The sequence below is a fragment of the Centrocercus urophasianus genome, unplaced genomic scaffold (assembly GCF_019232065.1).
Source record: "Centrocercus urophasianus isolate 14NV4802_14NV808 unplaced genomic scaffold, USGS_Curo_1.0 seq_54, whole genome shotgun sequence".
NCBI classification, from domain to species: domain Eukaryota; kingdom Metazoa; phylum Chordata; class Aves; order Galliformes; family Phasianidae; genus Centrocercus; species Centrocercus urophasianus.
The window spans coordinates 707-25,537 of record NW_024885133.1 but is presented as its reverse complement, the minus strand read 5'-3'; the positions used below and the strand labels follow the sequence as shown (position 1 = coordinate 25,537).

General features: G+C 64.8%; 5 protein-coding genes across 8 annotated transcripts; all 5 read left to right on the top strand.

Moving 5' to 3' along the window:
• The first annotated feature begins 1,708 nt into the window (after window positions 1-1,708).
• NDUFA13 (NADH:ubiquinone oxidoreductase subunit A13) lies at window positions 1,709-2,823 on the top strand. The gene is made up of 5 exons (XM_042835708.1): window positions 1,709-1,836; window positions 1,935-2,013; window positions 2,154-2,225; window positions 2,329-2,398; window positions 2,648-2,823. Exons 1-5 carry the CDS (start codon window positions 1,743-1,745, stop codon window positions 2,765-2,767), a joined length of 435 nt encoding a protein of 144 aa, XP_042691642.1. The 5' UTR covers window positions 1,709-1,742; the 3' UTR covers window positions 2,768-2,823.
• Window positions 2,824-5,438: 2,615 nt separating this feature from the next.
• LOC122169489 (yjeF N-terminal domain-containing 3-like) lies at window positions 5,439-8,665 on the top strand. The gene is given in 7 exon segments (XM_042835717.1): window positions 5,439-5,588; window positions 5,590-5,650; window positions 5,653-5,822; window positions 7,139-7,249; window positions 7,323-7,436; window positions 7,821-7,971; window positions 8,454-8,665. Coding segments are annotated over 7 exon segments (969 nt in total).
• An 841-nt stretch (window positions 8,666-9,506) lies between these two features.
• Window positions 9,507-15,780, top strand: CILP2 (cartilage intermediate layer protein 2). The gene is made up of 9 exons (XM_042835724.1): window positions 9,507-9,567; window positions 10,616-10,711; window positions 11,164-11,436; window positions 11,598-11,780; window positions 12,326-12,484; window positions 12,593-12,853; window positions 12,950-13,058; window positions 13,130-13,287; window positions 13,388-15,780. Exons 1-9 carry the CDS (start codon window positions 9,507-9,509, stop codon window positions 15,778-15,780), a joined length of 3,693 nt encoding a protein of 1,230 aa, XP_042691658.1.
• Window positions 15,781-20,789: 5,009 nt separating this feature from the next.
• Window positions 20,790-22,011, top strand: LOC122169507. 2 transcript variants are annotated; one of them, XM_042835743.1, is made up of 4 exons: window positions 20,790-21,244; window positions 21,317-21,413; window positions 21,527-21,596; window positions 21,672-22,011. In XM_042835743.1, the coding sequence occupies exons 1-4, from the start codon at window positions 20,873-20,875 to the stop codon at window positions 21,826-21,828; spliced, it is 696 nt and encodes a 231-aa protein (XP_042691677.1). In that variant the 5' UTR covers window positions 20,790-20,872; the 3' UTR covers window positions 21,829-22,011. The 2 variants fall into 2 exon arrangements, with proteins under 2 accessions (XP_042691677.1, XP_042691676.1); XM_042835742.1 differs by having other exon boundaries at window positions 20,791-21,244; window positions 21,666-22,011.
• An 88-nt stretch (window positions 22,012-22,099) lies between these two features.
• On the top strand, window positions 22,100-24,290 carry LOC122169506 (ribonuclease Y-like). 3 transcript variants are annotated; one of them, XM_042835741.1, is made up of 5 exons: window positions 22,100-22,524; window positions 23,279-23,375; window positions 23,458-23,590; window positions 23,673-23,738; window positions 23,921-24,290. In XM_042835741.1, the coding sequence occupies exons 1-5, from the start codon at window positions 22,120-22,122 to the stop codon at window positions 23,928-23,930; spliced, it is 711 nt and encodes a 236-aa protein (XP_042691675.1). In that variant the 5' UTR covers window positions 22,100-22,119; the 3' UTR covers window positions 23,931-24,290. The 3 variants fall into 3 exon arrangements, with proteins under 3 accessions (XP_042691675.1, XP_042691674.1, XP_042691673.1); XM_042835740.1 differs by having other exon boundaries at window positions 23,673-23,753; XM_042835739.1 differs by having other exon boundaries at window positions 23,673-23,762.
• Window positions 24,291-24,831: the final 541 nt, after the last annotated feature.

Below are 24,831 nucleotides of genomic sequence, written 5' to 3'. Positions count from 1 at the left end.
TGATGGCAGTGGTGTCAATGATGGTGACGGTGGTTGTGGTGATGTCAGTGATGATGGCGGTGATGATGATGATGATGGCGGGGTGGTTGTGGTGGTGTCAATGATGGCAGTGATGTCAATGATGGTGATGGTGGTCATGGTGGCATCGGTGATGATGGTGATGTCAATGGTGGTGGTGATGATGATGATTGAGGTGGTCGTTGGTGGTGTCAGTGATGATGGTGGTGTTGGTATCAACAATGGCAAAGGTGGTGTCAATGGTGGTGGCAGTGGTGGTGGTGGTAGTGATGGCAGTGATGGTTGTGGTGGTATCAATGATGGCAGTGGTGTCAGTGATGGCAATGGTGGTCATGATGGTGGCTGTGATGATGGGGATGTTGGTGGCAGTGATGGTTGTGGTGGTGGTGGTGGTCATGGCGATGGCAGTGATGATGGTGATGATGTCAATGGTGGTTGTGGTTGCAGTGTTGATGATGGTGATGGCAGCAATGGTTGTGGTGGTGTCGACGATGGTGGTGGTCATGGAGGTGTCAGTGATGATGGTGGGGATGGCGCTGGTGACGACAATGGTGATGGTGTCAGTGATGGCAGTGTTGTGGTGTTGATGATGACGGTGATGATGGTGGTGGATTGTGGGTGCTGTGTAGATCTCCATCACTGCCCACTCCTCCCCCCGAGGAGTGCAGTCGCTTCTCCCAAACCCACAATGGAGGAGGGGGAGGAGATGGAACCGGTGTGGATTTTCACAAACAGAACTGAAAAGCTGCAGAGGGTCTCAGCCCTTCCATCGCGCTCCACGTCTGAGCTCCCATCGTTCTGCACAGACCAACGGACCCCGCTCAGTGCGCGGGACAACGGGGAGGGAAGCGGTTTGGTGACAGCGGGAACAACCAACCCCGTTTGGCGTCACAGAGCGGGCAGAGCCGAGGCTTTGGGAGCACCGCATCCCCGAGCACAGCGCTCAGCAGGGCGGGCACAGCAGAAGCCCCAGGCAAACGAAGCCCACGCCGAGCAGGAGCGCAGCCCCGCTGTTTGTGCGGCGTTTGTAATGGACGGCCGGCGCTGCTCCGATGGCACAGCGGCGAAGTTACGGAGCAGCGATTTCTTTCCATTCCTTTGGGATAACTTCAGTATCCGCGGTTGTGAATACCAACGTGTGTCTCCTCCGAACGCAGAACGCGGCTCCCAGCGCTGCTCCCTCTGCTCCAATCCTCCAAACCCCGCTTCTCGGGTTCCGTCTCAGCACAGCGCTCTGAGACCCCGCACCCAGCGCCGCTCCCCCCTCACCCCCCCCCACCTCCGCCGCCATCTGCGCTCATTAACGGTCGCCGCGGGATTAGGGTGCGATTAGGGTTTAAGGGGGCGGGGGCTTGGGGGTGACCTCGATCTGCAGCGCGGCCGCCCGTGGTTGGGGGGAGGGGGGTCGGGGGTGCTGAGCTTTGAGCGAGTTTCCGTGCGCGCACCTCCGTGCGCGCTCTCTGGCACGCGTTTTGCTGCGCGCGTGCTAGTGCGCGCACATTTCGGCACATACCGAAATTTACCCGAGCGTTCAGCTGCGCGCTCCGCAGCGGGTGGGGCCCACCGACTGCTCGGTGCCGTTTCCCCTTTAAGGCCGCCGCGCTCGGCGGGAGGTCCGTGGGGTGGGGGCGCTCTCGCGCAGCGCTCCCACTACAGAGCGCTTCCGGTGAGGGCGGCGGAAGTGACGTAGCACTCGGCGGAAGTGCTGTAGTGCGGCTGCCGGGATGGCGGCGCCGAAGGTGAAGCAGGACATGCCGCCGCCGGGCGGCTACGGCCCCATCGATTACAAGCGGCACCTCCCGCGCCGCGGCCTCTCAGGTTGGGGAGGGGGGCACCGGGAAACCCTCTGGGGGCGGCCGGGCGCGGTGCTGCCGGTGCTCGCGCTGCTCCCGGTGCTCCTAACGCCCCGCCCGCAGGTTACAGCCTCTTCGCGCTCGGTGTCGGCAGCCTCCTGCTGGGCTACTACACCATCATCAAGTGGAACCGGGAGCGCAGGTGCACCGCGGGCCCCTCCCGCTTCCTTCGGGCCTTTCCCGGTCCTCCCCTCGCTCTCACCTCGCGCTCCCTTCCCCTACCCGGGACATCGCCCCCAATTCCCCCCATCCCTCTCTCCCCCTGACCGCCTCCCCCCGCAGGCGGCTGCTGATCGAGGAGCTGGAGGCGCGCATCGCTCTGTTGCCGCTGCTGCAGGCAGAGTCGGACCGCAGGTACGGAGGGGGCAGCGCGGGGCTCGGCCCCTTTTGGGGGGGAGGAGGGAGGCACGGCTGTAGTGTGAGGAACCCGCCGGCAGCACGGATCCTCCTCTTGCAGAACCCTGCGCCTCATGCGGCAGAACCTGGATGAGGAGGCCAAGATCATGAAGGACGTTCCCGGTTGGAAGGTTTGGGCTCGGGGCACTGAGGGTGTGCGCCCTGCTGGGCTCCTTGCCGTAGGACGCACATTGAGGGGCAGGGGGTTCACCCGTGGGTCTGGGAGTCCCTTGGGAGCATCTGTTATGGGTGGGTGCGGGTGCTTTGCTGCTGGAGCTGTGGTGGGGGGCGCCCATTTTCCTCCTCACACGATCTCAGCCCTGAACTGAGCCCCTCGGCTGTCCCCATGTGTCCCCTTCAGTGCTCTCTGCCCCCCCCAGGTTGGCGAGTCCCTGTTCCACACCGACCGCTGGGTGCCCCCGACGGTGGATGAGCTCTACTACCTGCGCCCGTCTGCCGAGATGGACAACGAGAAGTTTGGGCTGCAGTACTACGTCTGATTGGCGGCCCCACGGGGCTGCGGGGGGCTCAGCATTAAACCTGTGCGGGAACCTGGCGAGCTGTGTGTGCTCCACTCCTTTCTCTCTGGTCGGAAACCTGGTGGGGCGCTCCCTGCCCGGCAGCATCATGAGGCTGCAGCAGAGCTGTGTGGGGTGGGATTGGGGTGCTACCCCTGTCTTTGTTGCTGGGGCTGCTGGCAGCGGTGTTGGGAGCAGGGGAAGGGCTGTGAGAGGCTGCCGTTGCCCCAAGTGCCCAGCGGGGCTGAGTGCCCGCAGTCACAGTGGGAATGGGTCCCTCGGCGTCGCGATTGTTGGGGTTTGGAGGTCCCAAGGACTTTGAGGGCAGCCCTCGTGCAGCGTCTGCAGGGAGCGGGGCTGAAATCCCGCTGGGTTCTGGTGCTTGGAAGAGGAAAGGCGCCGTGTCCTGGGAGGGCTCGGGCATCCCTGGCGCTTCCACAATGCCTGCGGGGTTTCTCTGCAGCCCTCCCGGCAGCACCGCCCGCGGGGGACGAGAGTGGCGGGGGGGAACCCGGCTGGGGCGGGGGCAGCCAGAGCCGCCTCCCACCGGGCGGCACCGCAAAGCGCCGTAGGGACCATCGCTGCCACTGCTCCCGCAGGGCTCATCCCGCTCTTCCCGTCCCGGTCGGTGCCCATCATGAGCTCCGGTCCCGGTCCTTCCCGGGAGCCCCCGCGATACCTCAGGTGAGCCCCGCACCGCCCCTCGGGAGCCCCTGGAGAGGCTGCGGGGATCCCGCTGTGCCCACATCCCGCACCGTGTGTCCGGTCCTGCCCAGCGTGGTCCTGCGGGATGTGAAAGGGATCCGGGGGGACTCTGATGCTCCGGACCCACCGGGCGGTGCTGGAGGGTCTCTGGGTCCCGGCGGCGGGAGCGAACCCCGTGCTGCTCCTCTCCGGGTGGGGACGCGGAGCTTTCACGCGTGTCCCCGGGGCGGTCCCAGCCCGGCTCCTCACTCCCCAGCCCCGAGAGCCGCGGGGGCGGAGGGGGCTGGTACCCAAATAGCCGCTGTTGCCAAAGCAACCGCATCCCGGGTCTCCATGGCTGCGGCGGGGACGGCTCCGGCATCAGCAGCCTCGGGGTGGGGAGCGCGGGCAGAGGGGGGTTCCGCAGTGGGGTGGGAGAGGAATGCGAAGCTGGGTGGAGGTGCACGTGGAGCTGAGGTATGCGGGACACGGAGAGGGAGGAAGATGAGGGGAGCAGAGCCCCGGGGTGCAGCTGATGCTCTGTGGGGCTCGGCCCCTTCCCCAAGGCTCGGGGGGGTCCCGGAGAGGGGAGTGTGGGCAGGAGGTGATGCCTGGGGCTGCTCTCGTCCGTTCGCACCTCTCCCTTCTCCCGCGGTGGGGTCCTGGCCGCCGCCAGCCCCGGTCCCAGCGGGAGGCACCAGGGCCGAGTTACCCCGGGCCGTGCTGGGCTCTGCCGGTTCCCACCCGGGATTGGAGCAGCACCTGAGCCCCGCGCTGCCCTCTGTCCTGTGGCGAACGCGGAGCGAAAAGTCCGCAGCTGGAGGGGACGTGAGTGCGGGGCTGCCAGGGACACGGAGCCCCTCGTGTCCCCCCCCCCCCGGGGGACGATGCCAAAACATCGGGACCGAGCCTGGGCCGGGGCCCAGGATGCTTTGCCAGCAGCAATTACGGGTAATGTTCTCCCCTGGATCCAAAGCGTGGATTTTTGTCAGAACTTCGCCTTCTGTTCAGTGAGCGCCAACACAGCTGCGGTGGGGCCAACCCGCGGGGGCTGCTGCTGCCAACGCGGGGGGGGGGGGGCGACCCCGGGGCTGGGTCTGTCCCTGTGCCCCCCAGTTTGCCCGCAGCCCCGAGCTGTGGGGCTGGGGCCGGGTTGGGGCTCACTAGAGGGCACCAAAGGATTGGGGACGAGATGGGATGGGATGGGATGGGATGGGATGGGATGGGATGGGATGGGATGGGATGGGATGGGATGGGATGGGATGGGGTGGGATGGGAAGTGTTGAGGGTTGGACAGGACGGACGGGGCACTGAGAACTTATGGGGTCTGAGGGATTCCGGGGGGCTGTGTGTCTGTGGGGTCAACCAGCACCCTGGGGGCGTGGGTCAATGGGGTCTGTGAGGGTGGATGGAGATGGGGGTCTGCAGGGTCTATGGGGTCTGGCAGAATGGCCATGGTCTGTCACACCTGTAGGGTCTATGGGGTTTTGTCAGGCATCCAGGGGGTGGCTGTAAGGTCTGTGGGGTCAGCCTGGGTGACCTGAGGTCCCTGGCACCACATGCCCAGCAGGACCCCCTCCTGTCCCCATCCAGCTCCCAGGGGTGGCTGCACCACACCGATGTCCCCTCCCAAATCTGTGACCACTCGAGGTGTGGGTGACACACGCACCCAACGTCAGCGCTCCGGTCCCATTGCAGACCCACTGCACACCCCACAGCTCCGGGTTCCCCCATCCCACAGCACCCACAGGTGCTGCCACTCCGTGGGACCTCACCCCACAGCCCCGGAGCCGATGTCGGTTCTCCCAGGGCTCAAATTTCCCCGTCCCTTCAATAACAAAAGCAACGGCAGCGGATTGGAAGCGGCACATGTTGTTCCCATCCGCGGCGCAGGTGAGCCAACAGATGTGAGCAATTATTGTCCAATTCCGAAGCTCCCGGCCCTGCCAGCTCCCGGGCTCGGCAGCGGATGAACAACCGCAGCATTGTTCAGCTTTATGTAACAGCCTGATCGTTCAGCCTGGGGCTGCTGCCAGGGCCGTGCCTCGCACGAAAGGCGACCGCGACCCCGTGCTGCGCGTGCCTGAGCCCCGCGCCGCCTTTGCTCATCCTGCCCCAACTCCCCCTCAAACCACGAGCAGCCCCTGCCCCAAAATGGTGGTGATGTCCCTGCTGCGGTGCCCTGCTTGGCTGGGGATGGAGGGGGGGGTTGCTGGGGTCTCACGGCTGCGCGCTGCCCCGCAGCAAGGCGGAGGCAGAGGCCATGGAGAAGGAGCTGCTGGAGGATTATCGCTTCGGGCGGCAGCAGCTGATCGAGATCTGGGGACACGCCTGTGCCGTGGCCGTCACCAAGGTGAGGCAGACGGTGGGGCTGAGGACCCCCTTTGTGAGGGGGGGCTTCACTGCTGGCTGCTCTGCCACCCCCATCCCATCCCATCCCATCCCATCCCATCCCATCCCATCCCATCCCATCCCATCCCATCCCATCCCATCCCATCCCTTGGTTTCCCAGCCTTGGTTTCGCCCCAGAACCAGGGAACAACCACAGCCCCAGGGAGGGGACAGAACCCAGCAGACAGCGCTGCTCTCTCCGTCCCCACTGTTCCCAGGGCTGCAGCTTCTCCATTACTTTTTGCCACTGCTTTTTGCAATCCTGTTAACACTTTTCCCTGCGGTGAATTGGGCTCAACTGGGCCCTTATGTCCCCTGCAAGGGAAGCTGAGCCCTTCCCCGGGTGCCTGGCATTGGCACTGCTCAGTGCTAGGGGTGAGGAAGCGAAGGCAGTGATGCTCAGGGCAGCGTGGCTGAGCGAAGGTGCAGCATCAAGGGCAGCTTTGTGCTTCATGAGGGCAGCAAGCTCCGCTCCCGGCTCAGCTTTTCCATTCGAGGTGTCTGGGCTGCTCTCTGCCCTCCCCTTCTTTCAGGGCACAGAACTCTGTTGAAGCAGCAGAAGTATTTGGGTGTTGGATCTTCGACGCATCCTGTGGTCGGCAAGGCTGGCGCGGCCCCACATTGCAGCATCCCAAGAAGTGGGAGCACCCTCCTCCTCCTCCTCCTCCTCCTCTTCCTCCTCCACCTCCTTGTGGGGCTGGGAGTCGCACGGGAACAGCTCCCACTGACCCAAGCCGTGCAATACCCCCAGCATCGTCCCCTCCCTGGGCTCCCCCTGGTGCATTCCTGGGAGCCACACGGCAGCTGGAAGCGCAGCTCCGGGGCCGCAGCCAAACGCTGCAGCGGGGCCAGGGCTGGGTGAGCGGGGTCTGTCCAGCGGCTGCGGACTGGCGGTGCCTCGCGGGGCTCCGAGGTTTGGATGGAAGCAGGAGCCAGGCTGCGTGAGCAGGAAAAAATCTGTCAATGGATAAACAGAGCCTCCCTTCGCCGGCTGCTGGTATGTGGAGCGCGGCCGCCTCCCAGCAGGCTGGCGGGGAGCCCCGACCCGCTGCGGGCACTGGCCCTGTCCCACCGTGGGTACGAGCCCTGAACCACAGTAGGCACCTTCCCCATCCCATAATGGGCGCCGCCGTCCCCGTCCCGTTGTAGGCACTGGCCTCATCCCACCTTTCACCTGTTGCCGCCCAGCATCGCATCCCCACCGCGGTTCCCCCCAGGCCCCTTCCCCTGTCGCCCCAGGGCTGGGGGATGCGGTGACGCCCCGCTCCTCTCTCCCAGGCCTTCCCGCTGCCATCCCTGCCACGGAAGCAGCCCACAGTGCTGGTGGTGTGCGGCCCTGAGCAGAATGGGGCCATCGGGCTGGTGTGCGCACGGCACCTGCGCGTCTTTGTAGGTACCTCTTCCTCCCCCTCTTCCTCCTCCTCCTCCTCCTCTGTGGGTCCAACACTGCTCTGCTGTGCAGGACTATGAGCCCACCATCTTCTACCCCAAACGCTCCCTGGACCCCCTGTACCGGGACTTCACCACTCAGTGTGAGAAGATGGACATCCCCTTCCTCTCGTACCTCCCCACCGAGGTGAGCCCCCCACCCACAGTCCCCACTGATGCGCTTTGGGGTGTTACAAGGATGCTAATCTCCCCCAGCATCCACGGGGGGTGAGATCCACGCTCGCTGCTGGCCCTGCCCACAGCTCCGGGGCTGCTGTTGTTGTTGGAAGTGTTGGACTCCCTCGGAGGAGGAATGTGACCTCAAATCGCTGTCCTGGCCGCGCTGCGTCCCCCTCCCTTTGCCTGGTGGGGGGAACTTTGGCAATCACTGCGCGCATCCCATTCAGCTGGGAAAAGGGATGCCCCTATGGGCAGCGTTTCCACGCTCTGGGGTTGGGTGTGTGGGTGGATGGGGGTCTGGGGAGCTTGGGGACCCCCCACCTGCCCATCGTGTCCCCCCCCCCCTCTCCAGGTGCAGCTGATCAACGATGCCTACAACGCGGTGGTGGATGCGGTGCTGGGGGCTGAAGCGGAGCTGGGTGAGGGCAGGGGGCCTTGTGCTGGCATCCTTGCCACCCTAAAACACGTCCGCATCCCCATTGTCAGCCTGGACGTGCCCTCAGGTATGGGGACCCCCAGGGTAGTTTTTCACCCTATCTGCCTCTAAGAAAGGCATCATCCCCAGTGTAGGAGGGGTTGGGGAAGCCCTGGGACCCCCACAACCCCCGGCTCAGCAGCGTCCCTGCGGTTCACTCTGAGTGCTGCTGACGGCTGAGGATGCATTTAGGGCATCTCCAACAAATAACCAACTCCCCGAACTGAGACATGATGTAATTTGCAAACACCCGGGTGTCTGGTGGCCAGGCCTGGAATTGCCATCACCCCCCCACTCCTCCCCTGCTGCCGGAGGAGCAAACAGAAGCCCTGGGCACAGCTGCTGGTGAATTCCCACCGAGCACAACCTCACACCGTGCCAGGACGCAGCCGGGGCGCTGCAGGGCAGCAGTGCTTATGGGTGCCATGGGGACCCCACCAGCCCCATCCCCGTACCTCGTCACCCCCTGCCCCCATCTGATCCCCTCCCCACATCTCTGTGCCATTGCAGGGTGGGACGTGGAGGCGGGCAGCAGTGGTGGGATCAGCCCTGACGTGCTGGTGTCCCTGATGGCCCCCAAGCTGTGCGCCCGCCGCTTCCTGGGCCGTCAGCACTTCGTGGCCGGCCGCTTCGTGCCCTACGACGTGCAGAAGAAGTTTGAGCTCAACCTTCCTGAGTACCCGGGCACCGAGTGCGTGGTGGCCCTGAGTGCCCCTCAATAAAGTGCTGGGATGGCTGGCTCGGTGTCTGCATGGGGTGGGCTCTGTGGGTCCCGTTGGTACCCGTGATGCGTTGTCCCCACGGTGTGGCACCTCTTGGGGTGCAGCCCTTTGGTACAGGGCTAAACAACCCCAGGTTTTGATTAACGGTGAGGATGGCGATGAGGCAGAGCTGGGGCTGCTTCTACCTGTGCCAGCTGATGGGGAGGAAGCGTCCGCAGCCCCAGAACGATGCGGGGTTTGGGTGACCCCAGAAATCCCAGTTCCAGGAGCCTGAGTGTGGGGAACAGAGGGACCTGGGGACGGGGCCACAGTTTGGGGCGATGCCTCCTCTCTGCCTTTTGCTGGCTGTTCCCCTCCTACCCTGGGGGGTGCCGGGGGCCACAGGTGCAGTGAGTTGCTCACAGTCTCAGCTGACAGCTGCACACGTGGCCCAGGTCACAGCATGGGCACCCACCAGCCGTGTCCACGCACAGCAGTGCCAGGGAGCGCTGGCACCCCGACCCTGACCGCATGAGCTCAGAGGAAGGGCCTTTTTCATCTTTTTTTCCCCTTCCCTCCCAGCTGCATTCCCAAGTGCATCCAATTTTAGCAGCTTTGCAAAACAAGCCCTCAAGTTTCCCGGGTTGGAGCGGCGCGTGGCAGCGCGCGGCCGGCTCACGGGGAGGGCTGAGGGCTCCTTCCCGCTTCCCTGCTGACACGGGGCCAAACGCGGCGGAGCTGACGGCCCTGAGTGCCAGGATCCGATTTCTGCTGTCTGCTGGCGCGAGGGGGAAAGCCCTCCTATATAGACCTGCGAGGCGGCCGCGCTCGCAGTCGCGGGTGGAGCGGTGCGTGGGCAGCAATGGAGCGGCTGCTGCCGGCCCTCCTGGCTCTCGCCGCCTTTTGCTGCACCGGAGCAGCAGGTAAGGAGACCTCAGCCTTTGTAGCAGCATCCCAGGGACGCGGCTGGGAAAGCCCTTCCTGCGTGGTGCGGCGCAGGGCCGGGGCTTGGGGGTGGCGTTGGTGGGAAGGACGGCAGCCCCCGGGGCTCGCCAGATGTTTGCCGGGGCCAGATGTCAGACAGCCGCTGGGAACGTCCCTCCTGCGAGCGGGATGTGTCGGCGATGCTTAGGGCTGTGCTGCCCCCATCGGGGCGCTTCGTCCTCCCCGGGGGAGCCGGGTTTGTGCCCCCCTGCCAAGGACAGAACCTGGGGGAAAATCCACCCACCCAGCAGGACGAGGGGCTGCAGTCCCCGCTGCGCTCTGCCACCAGGCTCTGCCGTGTCCCCAGGGGACGGGGAGGCGCTGCAGCCGGCACAGGGATGCTCCTCGCGGGGGGGTACACACAGTGTGCTCACGGTCCTGGGGGCCACGTCCTGTCTGGGGTGACAGCCACCCACTGGGCACGCTTATCAGCTCACTGCAGACCTCCCCGGGCTGCTCTGGGTCCATCGGTTCTCCCCTTTGGTCACCGTCCCGCAGAAATCCCCACACAGCCCCGCACATCCCAGCTCCTCTCTGGGGATCCGTTTGTCCATCCTGCCGCTCGGTGCCCATTGCGTGGCTGAAATCCCAATTACTGCACCCAGCTGCTGCAAGAGGGGATGTCCTGAGCTGACCCCTTGTGGGGGGACTCGGGCACTGAATCCCCACCGTGCCACCCGCTTTCCTGCTCACCCAGCCCCAGGCTGCAGTGCTCCAGCCCAATTTCCTGCCGTCTGCTCTGGTTGCTGGGGGCTGATCATGCCGTGGCCTCAGTGAGGCAGCTCAACACCCTGCGTCACCCTGGGGCAGCATTTCCAGCATGCAGCCTCTGCTCCACTGTCACCAAACCCTTCCCTATGCTCCCCACCTGTCCCGTGCCTGGAGAAAGATGTGATTTACACCACATCGTCGGTGTCTGTGGCTCAGTGACAGCCCTGGGGATGGGGTGAGCCACTGCTGGGGACTCTCACCCTGTGCCCCCAGCAGAGTCACTGGAGAACGACTTGGAGCCCGGCAAGAACGATGCACTGGGGAAACCCTGGAAAGCTCCCAGCCCAGAGGAACTCGACCTGAACACAGCAGGTACGACACAAACCACAGAGCAGTCCCTGAGTCCGTGTGGGGCACCACACCATGGGGATCCAGGGGACACCAAACCATTGGGGACACCGTGCCACTGGGGACACCACACCATGGGGGACCCACAGCCAGGGCAGTGCAGGGACACTTCTACTCATAGCACCCAAAGGGGCTGCGCAGTGCAGTGCCCCCCCCGTGCCACCCCGCTCCCCCCGGGGACATCACGCTTTTCCATGGCACTGCCCCCTTGCAGTAGGGATGCGAAGCCACCCCCAGGCTCCCCGTGTCACAGCGCCCACTGCTTGTGTCTGCTCATCCTTTCCCTTGCAGCCCCCATTTGTCCCCACGGAGCCGTACCGGGATGTCCCTGCCCCTTTCCCACCCCCGGTGGCACCCGATGCCACATCGGTGCTCTCAGGGACGGGGGTTGTGCGCTCACGGGGGGCTCCATACAGGCGGAGGGGCTGAATGGACGTCGTGGTTCAACATCGACCACCCCGGGGGGGACGGCGACTACGAGAGCCTGGATGCCATCCGCTTCTACTACCGCGGACGCGTCTGCGCGCGGCCGGTTGCCATCCAGGCGCGCACCACCGAGTGGGAGCTGCCCCAGGAAGTGGGCGAGGTGGTGCATTTCAGCCCCAAGAAGGGCTTTCGGTGCGTCAACAAGGAGCAGCCGCAGGGCAAGACCTGCTCCAACTACCACATCCGCTTCCTCTGCCCGCTGGGTGAGTGCCTACCCCGGCCCCGACGGCACCTCGTGGGGCGTCCGAGCCCATCGCCCTCGGACGGCACCAACCCGAGGGAGAAGTGCTGCTGGGGAGTCGGTCCCTGGGCGAGGGGTTCCCATGAACCTGCCCCCCTCAGTCACCCCCTCTGCCCCCCCCAGAGCACATCTACTGGTCTCACTGGTCCTCCTGGAGCCCCTGCTCGCGGAGCGCCTGCGGCAGCAGCGGGACCCAGAGCCGCCGGCGCCGCTGCGTCAACGCGCAGGTGGTGACCGCGCTGAAGGAGCTCAAATGCAGGGGCAAGGCGGTGGAGCGGCGGCCGTGCAGCACCGGGCCCTGCCCAGGTACGGACACCCCCCTGTCCCCACGCACGGATCCGACCCCACTCCCACGGCTCCACCTGCCGCCTCCTGTTCCTAAAGAGATGGAGGAGACGGCGGCGGAGCCAATCGGCGGCCCTTCCCTGGCCGCAGGAATGTCGGCGCTGGGCTGCGGTCTCCCGTTCTGGCTCTGCTGGTGAAGGTTCTGCGCTCCTCTGCACCCTCCTCCCCCCCACCCCCGCCGGCTCCGAGCCCCACGATGGGTCACGGGCCGTCCTGCGGGGCCGCGTCCGTACAGCGGCCGCCCCCGAGCCCACGCGGCACGCCCCGGGTGCAGCGCCTCCGCCCGCACATCGTCGGCTTAATGGCAATCACAGAGGCTGCGCTTATAAAAATAGCTTGGCAGGGGCCGGGGGGCCAGGCTGGGGGTTGGGGGGCCGAGCCGGGGGCTGCACGGGACACGGCAGCCGCATGGGGCCTCGTGGGGTGGGGACCCCCTCTTGCCTGCATCTCCCATCCCATCTCCCATGGGCGGTGCTGCTGCCCAACGCCTCGCCGTCTCCCCGCAGAGCCGATGTGGACGGAGTGGGGCGCGTGGGGTTCCTGTTCCCGCAGCTGCGGCAGCACCGGGACGCGCGTCCGCCGGCGGAGCTGCCAGAACGCCCGGAAGCTGCTGTGCGCCGGACACCCCTCCGAGGTGCAGCAGTGTCCCCCCACGCCCTGCCCAGGTACCTGCCCTGGGGACGCGGAGATGCTGACCCCTGTCCCCCCCCAACCCCGGCTTGGCCCCTCTGGTGCCGGTGGCCGTGAGCTCTCAGCGCCGTGCCGTCCCGCAGCCTGCCCCGAGCACACCCTGCAGGGCGCTGTCGTCTCTGCCGCTGGTGCAGCGCTGCCCGGTGCCCGTGTCTACCTGGAGGGACGCCCGCCAGCGCTGCTGGCCCGCAGTGACACGCGTGGGGCATTTCGTGTGACTGGGCTGTGTGTGAACATCGGTGCAAACGTCAGCGCCCACCGTGATGGTTTTGCTCCAGGACTGGCACCCGTTGTGTCCAACGGCACCGGGCTGTTGGTGGCACACATCGTGCTGCAGAAGTTGGGTGAGCACTGAGCACTGCGCCCCATGGATGTGCCATGGAGGGATGAGGGGAGCAGGGAGGGCTTCACAGCTGCACCCTCCGGTCCTTCCCCTGCAGAGAAGCCCTACATGGTGCTGCACCCCACACCGAAGGTGCGGGTGGCCGGGCAGGAGGTGACCTTCTGCTGCAAAGCCTCGGGGACACCCGTGCCCAAGAAGTACTACTGGTGAGCGGGTGTGGGCAGAGGGGGTGAGGAGGACCCGCTGCATCCCCACTCACCACATCCCTTCCCTGCAGGTACCACAACGGGACACTGCTGGACAGGACAGCACACCGCTACAGCAGCCGCCTGGTGCTGCGGGCGCTGACACCGGAGCAGGCAGGCACCTATCACTGCAAGGCCAGCTCCGAGGCCGGAGCCATCCGATCTGCGCCGGCACAGCTCACCGTGCTGGGTGAGCGGGGATGGGGTCTACGTGGGGCAGGAGCACGGTGCTGGCAGCACAGGATCTCTATGCAATAGGGACCTTAACCCCTCTCTGCCCTCTCCCCCAGCCCAGGGCCAGCAGAGCTGCAAAGCAGCACCAGAGCCCAGCCTGGTCGAGCTGCCCGCTGAGTGCCACCAGGATGCCGGCGGGTCCCGCTACTACGACGTGGGGCACTGCCCATCCACGCCGTGTGCTGGCAGCCCAGCTGACGGGCAGCGGTGCGGGGCGGGAGCGCGGCGCTGCTGCGGGGTGCGGCGCATGGAGATGCGGGAGATCCGCTGCCGTGGGTCCGTCCTTCCCATCAAGGTGGTGGCCAAGTGTGGCTGCGGGCCCTGCGCGCAGCCCCGCGTCCTGGTGCAGGGACGGGTGACTGCAGCCGACACCGGAGAGCCGCTGCGCTTTGGGCAGATCTTCCTGGGGAAGAAGAAGATCGGCTTCACCGGATTCCAGGGCTCCTTCACCATCGAGGTGCCGCCTGACACGCAGCGCCTGGTGGCGCGCTTCGTGGACCGGCAGCAGCGCCTGCTGGACGCCGTCAAGGTGCTGCCCTTCGACAGGCGCGGCGGCGCGGTCTACCAGGAGGTGAAGATGATGCGGAAGAAGGAGGCGGTGGAGCTGGATGCTGGGCAGCTCAATGCCATACCGCTGGGTGAGGCGAGCGGCCAGGAGCCCATTGCTGAGCTCGTCATCCCCGCCGGAGCCTTCCTCCGCCCCTCCGGGGAGGTCTTCAAGGGCACCGTCAAAGCCAGCGTCACCTTCCTGGATCCCAGGGATGTGGCCACGGCGCGCGCCGCCTCCAGCGACCTCAGCTTTGCCAATGCCGATGGGGAGATCGTGCCCCTGCGCACCTACGGCATGTTTGCCGTGGACTTTCGGGATGGGGACTCGGGCACGGCGCTGCAGACGGGGCCGGTGGAGGTGCGGATGGACGCGGGGCAGATCTGGATGGCGGAGCACCTGCAGAAGATGAAGCTGTGGTCCCTGAACCCCGAGACTGGGCTGTGGGAGGAGGAGGGCGTCCTCCGCCCGACCAAGGAGCGGCGCGGGAGGAGGGAGGAGCGGACTTTCCTCGTGGGGAACATGGAGATCCGCGAGAGGCGGCTCTTCAATCTGGACGTGCCAGAGGACCGCCGTTGCTTCGTCAAGGTCAGGGCCTACAGCAACGAGAAGTTCAACCCCTATGAGCAGCTGGAGGGGGTGGTCATCAGCCTCATCAACCTGGAGCCCCAGCCCGGCTTCCCTGCCAACCCGCGGGCTTGGGGCCGCTTCGACAGCGTGGTCACGGGCCCCAACGGCGCCTGCCTGCCCGCCTTCTGCGACGCCCGCCGCCCCGACGCCTACACGGCGTACATCACAGCCACGCTGGGCGGCGAGGAGCTCGAGGCCGTGCCCTCCAGCCCCAAGCTCAACCCCAACGCCGTCGGAGTGTCCCAGCCCTACCTGAACAAGTTGGGCTACCGCCGGCTGGACCACGACGACCCCGACATCAAGAAGACGGCCTTCCAGGTCAACGTGGCCAAACCCGACCCCAACAACATCGACGAGACCAACGGGCCCATCTACCCCTACCGCAGCCTCAGGGAGTGCGAGGAGGCGCCGGTCAGCGCCAACCACTTCCGCTTCTACCGCGTGGAGGTGGACAAGTACGAATACAACGTGGTGCCCTTCAAGGAGAGCGACCTCACCTCCTGGACCGGCGACTACCTGTCCTGGTGGCCCAACCCTCAGGAGTTCCGCGCCTGCTTCATCAAAGTGCGCCTCGAAGGGCCGCAGGAGTACATGGTGCGCTCGCGCAACGAGGGCGGCAGCCATCCGCGCACGTTGGGGCAGCTGTATGGGCTGCGCGACGCCCGCAGCGTGCGGGACGCCATGCGGGACGGCAGCTCGGGAGCCTGCCTGGAGTTCAAGTGCAGCGGGATGCTGTACGATCAGAGCCTGGTGGATCGCACCTTGGTGTCCGTCATCCCGCAGGGCAGCTGCCGCCGCACGGCCGTCAACGGGCTCCTGCGGGACTACCTGGCGCGGCACCCTCCGGTGGCCGACAATAACAACACGGCCGCCTTCACCATGCTGGCGCCGGTCGACCCGCTGGGGCACAACTACGGCATCTACACGGTGACGGACCAGAACCCGCGCCTGGCCAAAGAGATCGCCATCGGCCGCTGCTTTGATGGCACGTCGGACGGTTTCTCGCGGGAGATGAAGTCGGACGCGGGCACGGCCGTCACCTTCACCTGCCAGGAGCGGCCGGCGGGACGCGAGAGCTTCTTCCAGCGCCTGCTGACGTCGCCGGCCGAAGCGCTGGATGAGATCCGGCGTGAGATGGGCGCCGGGGAGCTGCGCCGGGCTCCCCCCGAAGTGCTGGACTTCGCCTCCGGAGTGCGAGCCCTGAGCCCCGCGCCCACCCCCCGGAGCCCCGGCGGCCGGAGGAGAATGGGCCGCGTCCGGGCGCAGCAGTGAGCGGCGCGGCGCCGCATCCCGCTCCTCCCCCTTGCTTTTACCCGTGCTCATTTATAACGACCGACGGAGGTGGGATGGGGGGGACGCTGAGAGGCAAGGGGACGCGTCCGGCGGGGATGGTCCCCCTGCCCAGGGACGTTTTCCAAGGGGAAGGCAGGGAGATGCCCCCCGACCCCCGGTGCTGTGCCCTCCCCTCGCCCCCAGCCCCTCGCGGGGCAGCTCGTGGTGCTCCCCCCGGCCACAGGACGTGGCCCTTCGGGGGTTATTTAAAAATAAAGAGAAAATCCGCGGGGGTGAATGCAAACAGGGGAAAGGGATCGATGGGGATGGGGTCCCGTGTGCCATCGTGGGAGCCGAGGGCAGCCTCAGTGGTGGCTGGGTGCTGCAGCCGCTGGGGTGGGTGAGGAAATGTGGGGTTTCTTTAGGGGAAAAAAACTAGGGTTTGCTTGAAAAGCCCTCTTCTCTCTCCTGCACCTGCCTGGGTGCGGGCAGCGTGCCGGGGGCGCCGAGCTCAGCCCCCACAGCCTTCCCCTCCCCCAGCACTGCGCTGCTCCTGCACCCAGCCCAGCCCCCCCTACCCCCATGTTTGACCTCGGGCACGTGTTGCGCCCCAGATTCCATTTTCCCAAAAGAAACCAAAATCGCTTCTTCCGACCCCCGCCCCCCCTCCCAGGAGGGCCGGGCAGCGCACGGGGGCGAGGGCAGGACTGAAGGATTGTACATTATTTATTACAAAATATACGGTTGTGTTTACACCCGAGTGGCTGCTGGGATTCCTTTGGGGGGTGCCCAGAGCTGGGGGGCAAAACGGAGAGCGTGGACATCCCCGGCACCCCCCTCCCCGCCGTGCCCAAAATGGGCCGGGGGTCCCATCCCATCTCTGTCCCCAAGTAGGTTTGGCCCCGCGTCTCCCCGCACCATAGCAGCACAGCGGCTGCTGTTTGCCTTGGTAAGCAAAGCAGCTTCGCAGGCTGCTGGCGGCCTCGCAGCGCGGGGGGGCGGGGAGGAACCGACCGGCCCCATAGCCGGGGGACGTGGCAGCCCCGTCTCCACAGCACCCGGCCACGATGTGCCGGGGAATCGCTGGCACGGGGTCAGGCGGCGTGCAGGACGCGGCGGGGGGGGGGGGGGGGGGTGCGGATCGTGCGGGTGTCCCCCAGCACGTGGACCCCTTGGCGGACAGCAGCCCCGCGCCCCCCGCCCCGCCCGGGGGATGCTGTAATGGAACAGCTTCGTCCGCTGGGCCAAAACATCCCCTCCTGCTCTCGGGACAATGTTTCCCTTTTAAAACACGCTTTGGCCCCGCAGAAGCATTTTTTCCTCCTGCCGCTGGATGCTACCGCTGGCGAGATCAAAGGGGACGGAGCACCCGGGGGGACGTGGGGAGGGGGGGAGGTTGCTGTGCCAAAACCACCCCTGGGCGCTTCGGCAGCCAAAACCCGGCCCCGCCGCTCCCCCCGGAGGGGAAATGCCGCGGACGCGTCGGATGCTGCTGAGGGGGGAGCGCTCCGACCCCTCGTTCTTCCCCTTAAACGCCGAGATGTGAACCCCGTCTCCTGCACTGCCCACCCCGGGGGGGCTTTCAGCGCCACGTCCCCTCAGCAGGATGGGGGGGAGATGGGAGTTGCCGCTGTGGGATGCGGACGAAGCGCCTGCGGGTGGGTTTGCTCTCCGCCGTCTGCTCGGCTCGGTCGGGGGGCCGAAGGAAAGCGCTCCCGCTGCGATTTCTGACGAAAGGGGATGAAAAAAGGCAAAAGAAAAAAAGATGCTTGGCGGCTCGTGGCGATTCCATCAGCAGGTCCGAGCCTGAAGGCTGCGGGACAAACGTCCTCCTGCGAGCGGGGGCCGCGGGGGCTCCTGAATGCTCCTCCGCACCACCTGCGCTGCTCCATTCCCCGCACCGCTCCCGAGCTCCTCCCGGCTCTGCGGATCGCGAGGGGGCTGAGGGGAGACGCTCGGGGCTTCCCCCCCACCGTCATAGAGGGCCGGGCACGGGAGGTCCGTGCTGGGTGTGCGGCCCAACCCCGCGTTCCCGTGGGCTGGAATCCCGCCCGGTGTCAGGGCCGGGCTGGGGGCTGCGGCCAAACCCTCCCGGGATCCCTTCGTGCCCTCACACCCGGCTGCACCCGCACCGCACCCTCTGCCCACCCCGGGGCTACCAAAATAACACCCCCCCCCCCCCGCCCTTCCCGATGCAGAACGCATCGCTGCGGTGCGAAGCAGAGAGCAGCTGAGGAGCACCGCTGCAGCATGGAGCCGTTCTGGGCCTCCTGAGCAGAGAGCACACAGCCAAACCCACCGAGGGGCGCCGGGGTTTTGGGGGGTGGGCAGGCTGCATCCACTGATGGAGAGGGACGGGGGGGGGGGGGGGGCTTTGGGGGAGGGGCTTTGCTGCACAGCAATGGTTTTGGAGTCAGAAGTGCCCTATTGTTAGGAGGATGGGGATGGAGGTGATGTGGCACAGAGCCGCTCTTGTCTGGGGGGCGCCGGTGCTGCTCAGCCCCCCACCCCGCCGGGTGCAGCACCCATGGGTGCCCCCAAGCACGTCCCGGTGCTGGCAGTGAGCAGAGGTTGTGCTGAGCAGAGCCGTGGGCTGGAATGCGACTTGGGAAGCAGCTCTCTCGCTTCTGGGTTTGGTGGCTTTTCTTTCTTTCTTTCTTCCCCCCCCCCCCCTTTTCTTTTAAATAATGGAAAATATAATGAGAGCGCCTAAACTGAAATAACAAAAGGCGGCGGCCAAAACTCCAGCCCGAAATAGGAGAGAAAGCCACGTTCCAGGCTGCGAGGGAACACACAGGCAAGGGATGAAAGCAGCAGGGAACAGCAGACGCTGCACGCTGCGCTCGGCCCCTCGCTGCTCCCGGGGGGGGCGCAGCTCCTTGCGTCCCCTCCTCCCCCCACGCTGCACTCTTTGCAGCCCCAAATGATCCCAGCAGCTCCTCTCCCTGCGCCACACTCGGTCCTTATGGGGGTGATGACCCTTGTGGGGGGGGCACAGAGGGCTCTCCTGCCTCGCAGCTCAGCATCCTTGGGGGGGGAAGGGGGGGGTGTCAATATGGGACACGGGAGGTGCCAGCTCCGTCCCCACCCGTGGCAGCTCCTGCTGCAGAATTCCTGTCCGTCTGGCCAAGAGACGCGGCGTTGCCGGAGCAGGAGGAAAACACGCGGTGAGCAGCGGGGAGGGCAGCCCTCGTGGCCCATCCATAAAGCCGGGGCACGGCCACAGCCCCCCGTGCCCCCCGGCACATCGACCCCGGGTTTGGGTGAAAAGCAAAGGGGGACCGCGATCCAAAACGTGGCCGTGAATGCAAGGCGAGAAAACCTTGGATTGATCCCGACCTGAAACGCATCCCCACCTCCAGAACGGCCCTCTGGGGCCGCATTCTGCCTGCAGTCACTTTTCAGACCGGTGTGAGGCGTTACGCCCCCATCTCCCACTGCTCCCTATGGGCTGCTCCTGGAAAACACATCCATCCCCATTCTTGGGCTATTTTTGAAACCTTTGGCCTCCGCTCACCTTCAGGATCCCATAAATAACAACGGCATCGCATTGAGGGCCCTTGTGCCGACAGCTCAGCGCTCTGCCAGAGCCCTTTGCTCCTCCAGATGGCAGAAATCTGACTCAGAGCTCAAAGTTTGGTACATAGTTGTGTGTTTTTCATCTCAGTGCCACGGTTTTGCTTTTTTTTTTTTTGTTTTTTTTTTTTTTTCTTTTTCTTTTTTTCGGTTGTTTTGGTGTTTTTCTCAGATGAACCAGAGGCATTAAAAACATGAACTGAGGGTTGCGGGAAGGGGGGGTCGGAGGCAGAGCATCCATAGGGCTGCTGGCTGCCAATGGGAGGGCACTGAGAGGCGACTCACGTCCCCCACCACCCCACGTGGAGTCCAACTGTTGGCCCATCACCACCACGGCCATTAACCCACGTCCCAAAATCCCTTCTCCCATATCCAGGATCTCACAGCCACCGCCTCACAATCCGCACTGCGCATCCCACAGCCCCTATCCTCACACCCCCCCGTGGTTTATCTGCATCCCACACGGCACATCTCACGCTCTCTGTCCCTCATCCCATACCCAATAACCCGTGGTAGCATAAATGCCATTGCACAGCTTGAAGCAGTGATGGAGCACCTGGTCGGAAAGCAGGGCCAGCCCAGGGGAGAGCAGGTGCACGCAATTCAATGCAATCCAGTGCACCTGAGTGACCAGAAAGGGTGGAACCAGGATCCACCCCTTCCCAGCCCTCATTTATGGGTTGGCAGTGAAGGTGAGGAGTTCTTCCTGCATGCCTGAGGCCTTCTGAAGGTAAGCAACCTTTTTTCCTTTATTTCGGTGCTCAGGGTTGTTGCATCTGAGCAAGCCCTCACTTGGTGGGGTCTGGGACCTCCCTGCTTTGCTGTCATTGTTCTGCCTTCCATTGCATTATGGCATTACTCCCATATCCAACATCCCATAGTGCCCATCCTCACCCCATATCTAACGTCTCCCATCCTATAGCCCAGATCCAACCACCCAACATGGCACATCTACATCCCACGGGGCAGATCCCATATCCAGCATCCCTTATCCCACACCCATATCCACCATCCAACCCTGAGCAGCCAACACCCCCATTGCCCCACATCTTAATTACCCCATGCCCTGATTACTCAGCTACCCATCGCCCTATTCCAGCACACCCCACACCTCAAGGAACCCACATGGCTTTTTCAAACCCCAAACGCTGCACATCAGATTTTTCCTTATCCCTTTGTCCCCTTCCCCTTGGGAACGCTCTGCCCCACTCCCACTCTCAGGGACTCCCTGCAGCTCTCAGCTCTGCCTCCCACCCCAAGGACGTGGAGGTGGAACAGCCCCAGACAGGGAACAGGTCAGCACTATGGGATGAGCCAATGCCATCCAGTCCTGCTGTCCCTGGGAAGGACGCTGACCTCCCCCCCCGTCCCCCCCCGCCCCCCCTGCTGCTGCCCTTGAACCAATCGCGTGGTTTGCTGGGAAAATACCATTATCTGAGAAACAAAACTAACAGAATTTGGGTTCAGCTCACAGCTTCTCTGGGTGAGAAACCCTCCCAGCCCGGTGCAGGGAGCAATGGCTGCGCAGGGAAGAATGTTGGACTACAGTGAAGACTGCCACCCTAAACCCAGGCGAGACTGGAAGGTCTATGGGCTGGTGGTTGCACTGCTGGCTGTGGTGTTGCTGGCTGCAGCCCTGCCCTCCTATCTGTGGCTGGTGGCCACCAAACCCGAGCAAGAAACAGGGCTGGGGATGGGGACAGGGAGAGTGGCTGGTCTGGAGGGGCTGACACGGCTGCTGGGGGTGCAGCAGCAGCTGCGGGTGCAGGTGGCTGCATTGGAGCAAGCGTTGCTTGCCACCAACCAGACTCTCACCACCATGGTGGATATCACCAACCCGTCCCTTGCTGAGATGCTCAAGAAGTGGGATGACTGCAGGAGTCAATTGGTGAGTGTGGGGTGCGGGACAGGGACCCCTGGGTGTGGGGTTTGCTGAGCTGTGTCCTGTCCCTGTGCTCAGGATAACATGCAGAAGTTCGTCGTGGAGTTGGGGCAGCAGATCTCCCAGCTGCAGCAGCATAAGGAGAAGCAGGAGGCTGTGATCAAGCAACTGCAAGGTGAGCACTGGGGCACCGTCCGTGACACCTGGGCACTGTGGGCCTTCCCAGCACCATGCTCCCCATCCCTGACCCCATCCATGGGTCACCCTGACCCCCATCACCTCCTGCAGAGGACAGCAGGGCGCTCCAGGAGGAGGGGGCACAGCAGAAGGTGCAGTTGGAGGAGGTGCAGAAGCACAGGTGAGATCTGTGCTCCCCCACTGCGACCCCATCCCTGCGCTCTGTCGCTGATCCCTGTTGTCCCCCAAGGAGCAGCTTGCAGGAGCAGATCCAGGAGCAGATCCACAGGCTGTCAGCACAGATCCGGGACTTATGGAGCAGCAGTTCCAGTGGGAGCACAGCGATGCCCTCCGGTGCAGCCATGGCCCTGAGCCTCCTCGTGACGCTGCTCACTGCAAAGTGGCTGCACTGAGCACAGCGACACAGACCCGGGTGGCCCCTGTCGGTGTGGGGCCACGGGGAAACCAGGGGGAGATGGTTTGCCAACTGCTGGCCCGAGGGGTGAGATGTGACAAGGCACATTTGGGGGGACAGCGGTGCCACACGGTTTGGTGGGTCTAAGCCGATTTCCAGTAAAACTTCATGCAAATCCAAAGCGTTCTGCTGCTCCAGTGTCCTTTGGGGTGGCGGATGGCACAGCCCCGCAGCCTGGCTTTGTCCAGGGGCTGAGCATCCTCCCACGCACAACACAAACCACGCCACCATGGGCTGTGACCGGAGAGAAACCACCGCCTGGAGCAGCCGGGCACATTGTGTGGCACTGTCCCACGTCCCCAGCATGGATCCTGCAGTGCCCAGAGCCACGCTGAAGGCAATGGGGCTGTGCACGCTGCTGGTGCTGCTGGTGGCGGCGGTGACGGCGGCGGTGGCGGTGCTGCTGTGGCGCTCAGAGGCACTGGGGAAGCTGCGGGGCTGCCAGGAGCGGGCAGCCAATGAGAGCCGTGCGCTGGAACTGCGAGTGGCACAGCTGGAGATGGAGCTCGACCGACTGCAGCACGTGGCTGATGAGAGAAGGAGGGAGGAGGATGCGCTGCGCCGGGAGCTCAGCCGAGTGCGCAAGGATGGAGAGAAGCTCAGCTCCAGCCTGCGGTCCTGCCGGGTGCAGGCGGTAGGTGTGTGGGGTCCCAGGGCATCATTTCCCTGCTGTGGGGTTGTGTACTTGAGGAGAGCGATGCTGGGCTGAGAAAGGATCCGTGAGGATCCTTTGTCTCCAGGGCGGTTTGGTTGCCGGGGAGCCTCAGCCCCCACTGGGGTATGGAAAGCTGCTGTCCGGTTCCCTGTGCCCAGCTTGGGATGGCTATTCTTAGCAGTGCCCAAACTGAGCAGCTGCACACACGTATAATTACTGCATCCCAAAGCAGCAGTGGAGGCTGCAGGCTGGTGTGGAGCTCCTCTCCTTGGGGGTATTTTTAGCTGCTGGGAAAGGGCTCGGCCCTGCGCTGCGGCCAGAGGAAGAGGGGCCCACCTCTCCCCCCATCCGGCCGGACAATGGCCCAGAGGGGCTGGAAACGTTCTGGCGTTCGGGGCTGGCGCCGACTGCGGGGTCCCAGTGGGATCTGCTGGTGTCCAGCAGGAGCGCCTGGCCCCTCGAGGAGCGCATGGCTGGGCAGGGGGCTCTGCAGTGCCTCAGTGAGTTGCAAACCCTCTGTGTCTCCATGTGTGTCCTCACCAAGACCAGGCACCAGCCGGCCCTTCACTGTGATTTTTCCCCCAAATCCATGCCCTAAACCCTTGGAGAAACCTTCCCCGTGTGATAACGGGACACAAAGCCAAGAACACAGGGACGGCTCTGGGGACACCGGGGAGGATGATAGCGAGTCAGGAGCAGGCTGTGCCCCATCTCAATGCCACGGTGTCCCCAGGCCAAGCTGGAAGCCAACATCACAGCGCTGCAGGATGAGGTGCAGGGGCTGCGGCGTGACAGGGCTGAGCTGTCCCGCAGGAACGCAGCACAGCGAGGTGCGTCTGTCCACCCAGCCCCAAACCCACACGGGTGTCACCTGGCCGTGCACCCAGCTCAGGGCATCCCTTCGCCCCGCAGAGGAGCTGGCTCAGGGCGCAGAGCTGGCGCTGGGGCTGCAGCAGAGACTGGAGGAGATGGCGGAGCAGCGGAGAGCGCTGAGGGCACGCGGGGAGCGATGCGAGGAGCGGCAGCGGGAGCTCGAGGCCACGCTGTGAGGATCCCAGCCCCAGGGTCGCCTCCATTCCCATCCCAACCCTATGCCTGTCCCTGACCCCTCTGTGCTCTGCCTGCAGGAAGGACCGTGCAGCTGAGCTGGACGCGCTGCGGCGGCGCTTGGGGCCCCGCATGGCACGGCGCAGGTGCTCCCCTTCCCGGTACATCCAGTGGGTGCTGCTCTGCCTTTTGGCCCTGTTCCTTTTGGGAGCGGGCACCCTATGGTGGGGGCTCATCTGGCACAGCGTGGCTGCATGATTCCCATCGCACCCCTTTGTCGCTGTGTCACTGTGGGGTCTCACTCTGTGCTGTCCGTTCCTTCTTGCAGGAAGAGCTGAAGCCCCATAGCGTCCTCCTGTCCAGCCCCTCTTTGCCAGCATGGACACCACGCACGGGATGGCACCAGCCCTACAGCAGCAGGAACCAGGGCTGCCCATTTCTCCCAGTCCCACCAGCACTAAAACCAGCAGCAGCTCATCCCCTCTGAACTCAGCAGGGCGGAGTGGGCACAGCACCAATGATCCTCCCCACGTCCCCTCGTGTCGTCCCCCCCCACGACACACTGAGCAGCTTTGGGTGCTGTTTGCTTGCTGGGGCCAAATGATGGTGACCAGTCCTTGCCCTGAGGCCAGCCAGAGCCGTTCATTAATCATTAATTCTGTTCATCTACTGATTAAACAGGAATAGAGCACCATGAAGTTCAACCCCTTTCTGCTCAATGTAATTTGGCCAGCTCAGTGCTTAGGGGGCACTGTGCAGGTTACCAACACTGGGCTCTGCTGGCTGTGGGGCTGAGCCACTTGTGGGGGTGGGGGAGGGACGGGAGGGATGAACCACTGATTCCCAGCTCTTCCCTGCTCCTTTGATCCACACGAAAGACAGTTTCCAGGAAAGTTGCTGCCGATTTTCCTGCCGCTGCCACAGCGGTATCCTGTGCAGAGGGCAGGGTGAGAACAGGCATCCGGCCCCCCTGCCCCACAGGGGGGGATCATCCCCACCGCCCCCAACGCACAGAGGGGCTGCGGGAAGGGGTTCACAGCCCCAAATCCGGCGGTGCCCCCCCCCCACCCAGCCGTGCGTCGGGGTGGGCAGGACCCGTTCCTATGGTCCAACCTCAAGGCAGCCCCAGCCCTTGGCACAGGAAGGATTAATTATAGCCGGGACGCCGTCTGGAAAATGGGACAAAGAGGCAGAGAGTGTGTGTGGGAGGGGGCTGAGCCGGCGGGGGGAGGGGGGGGG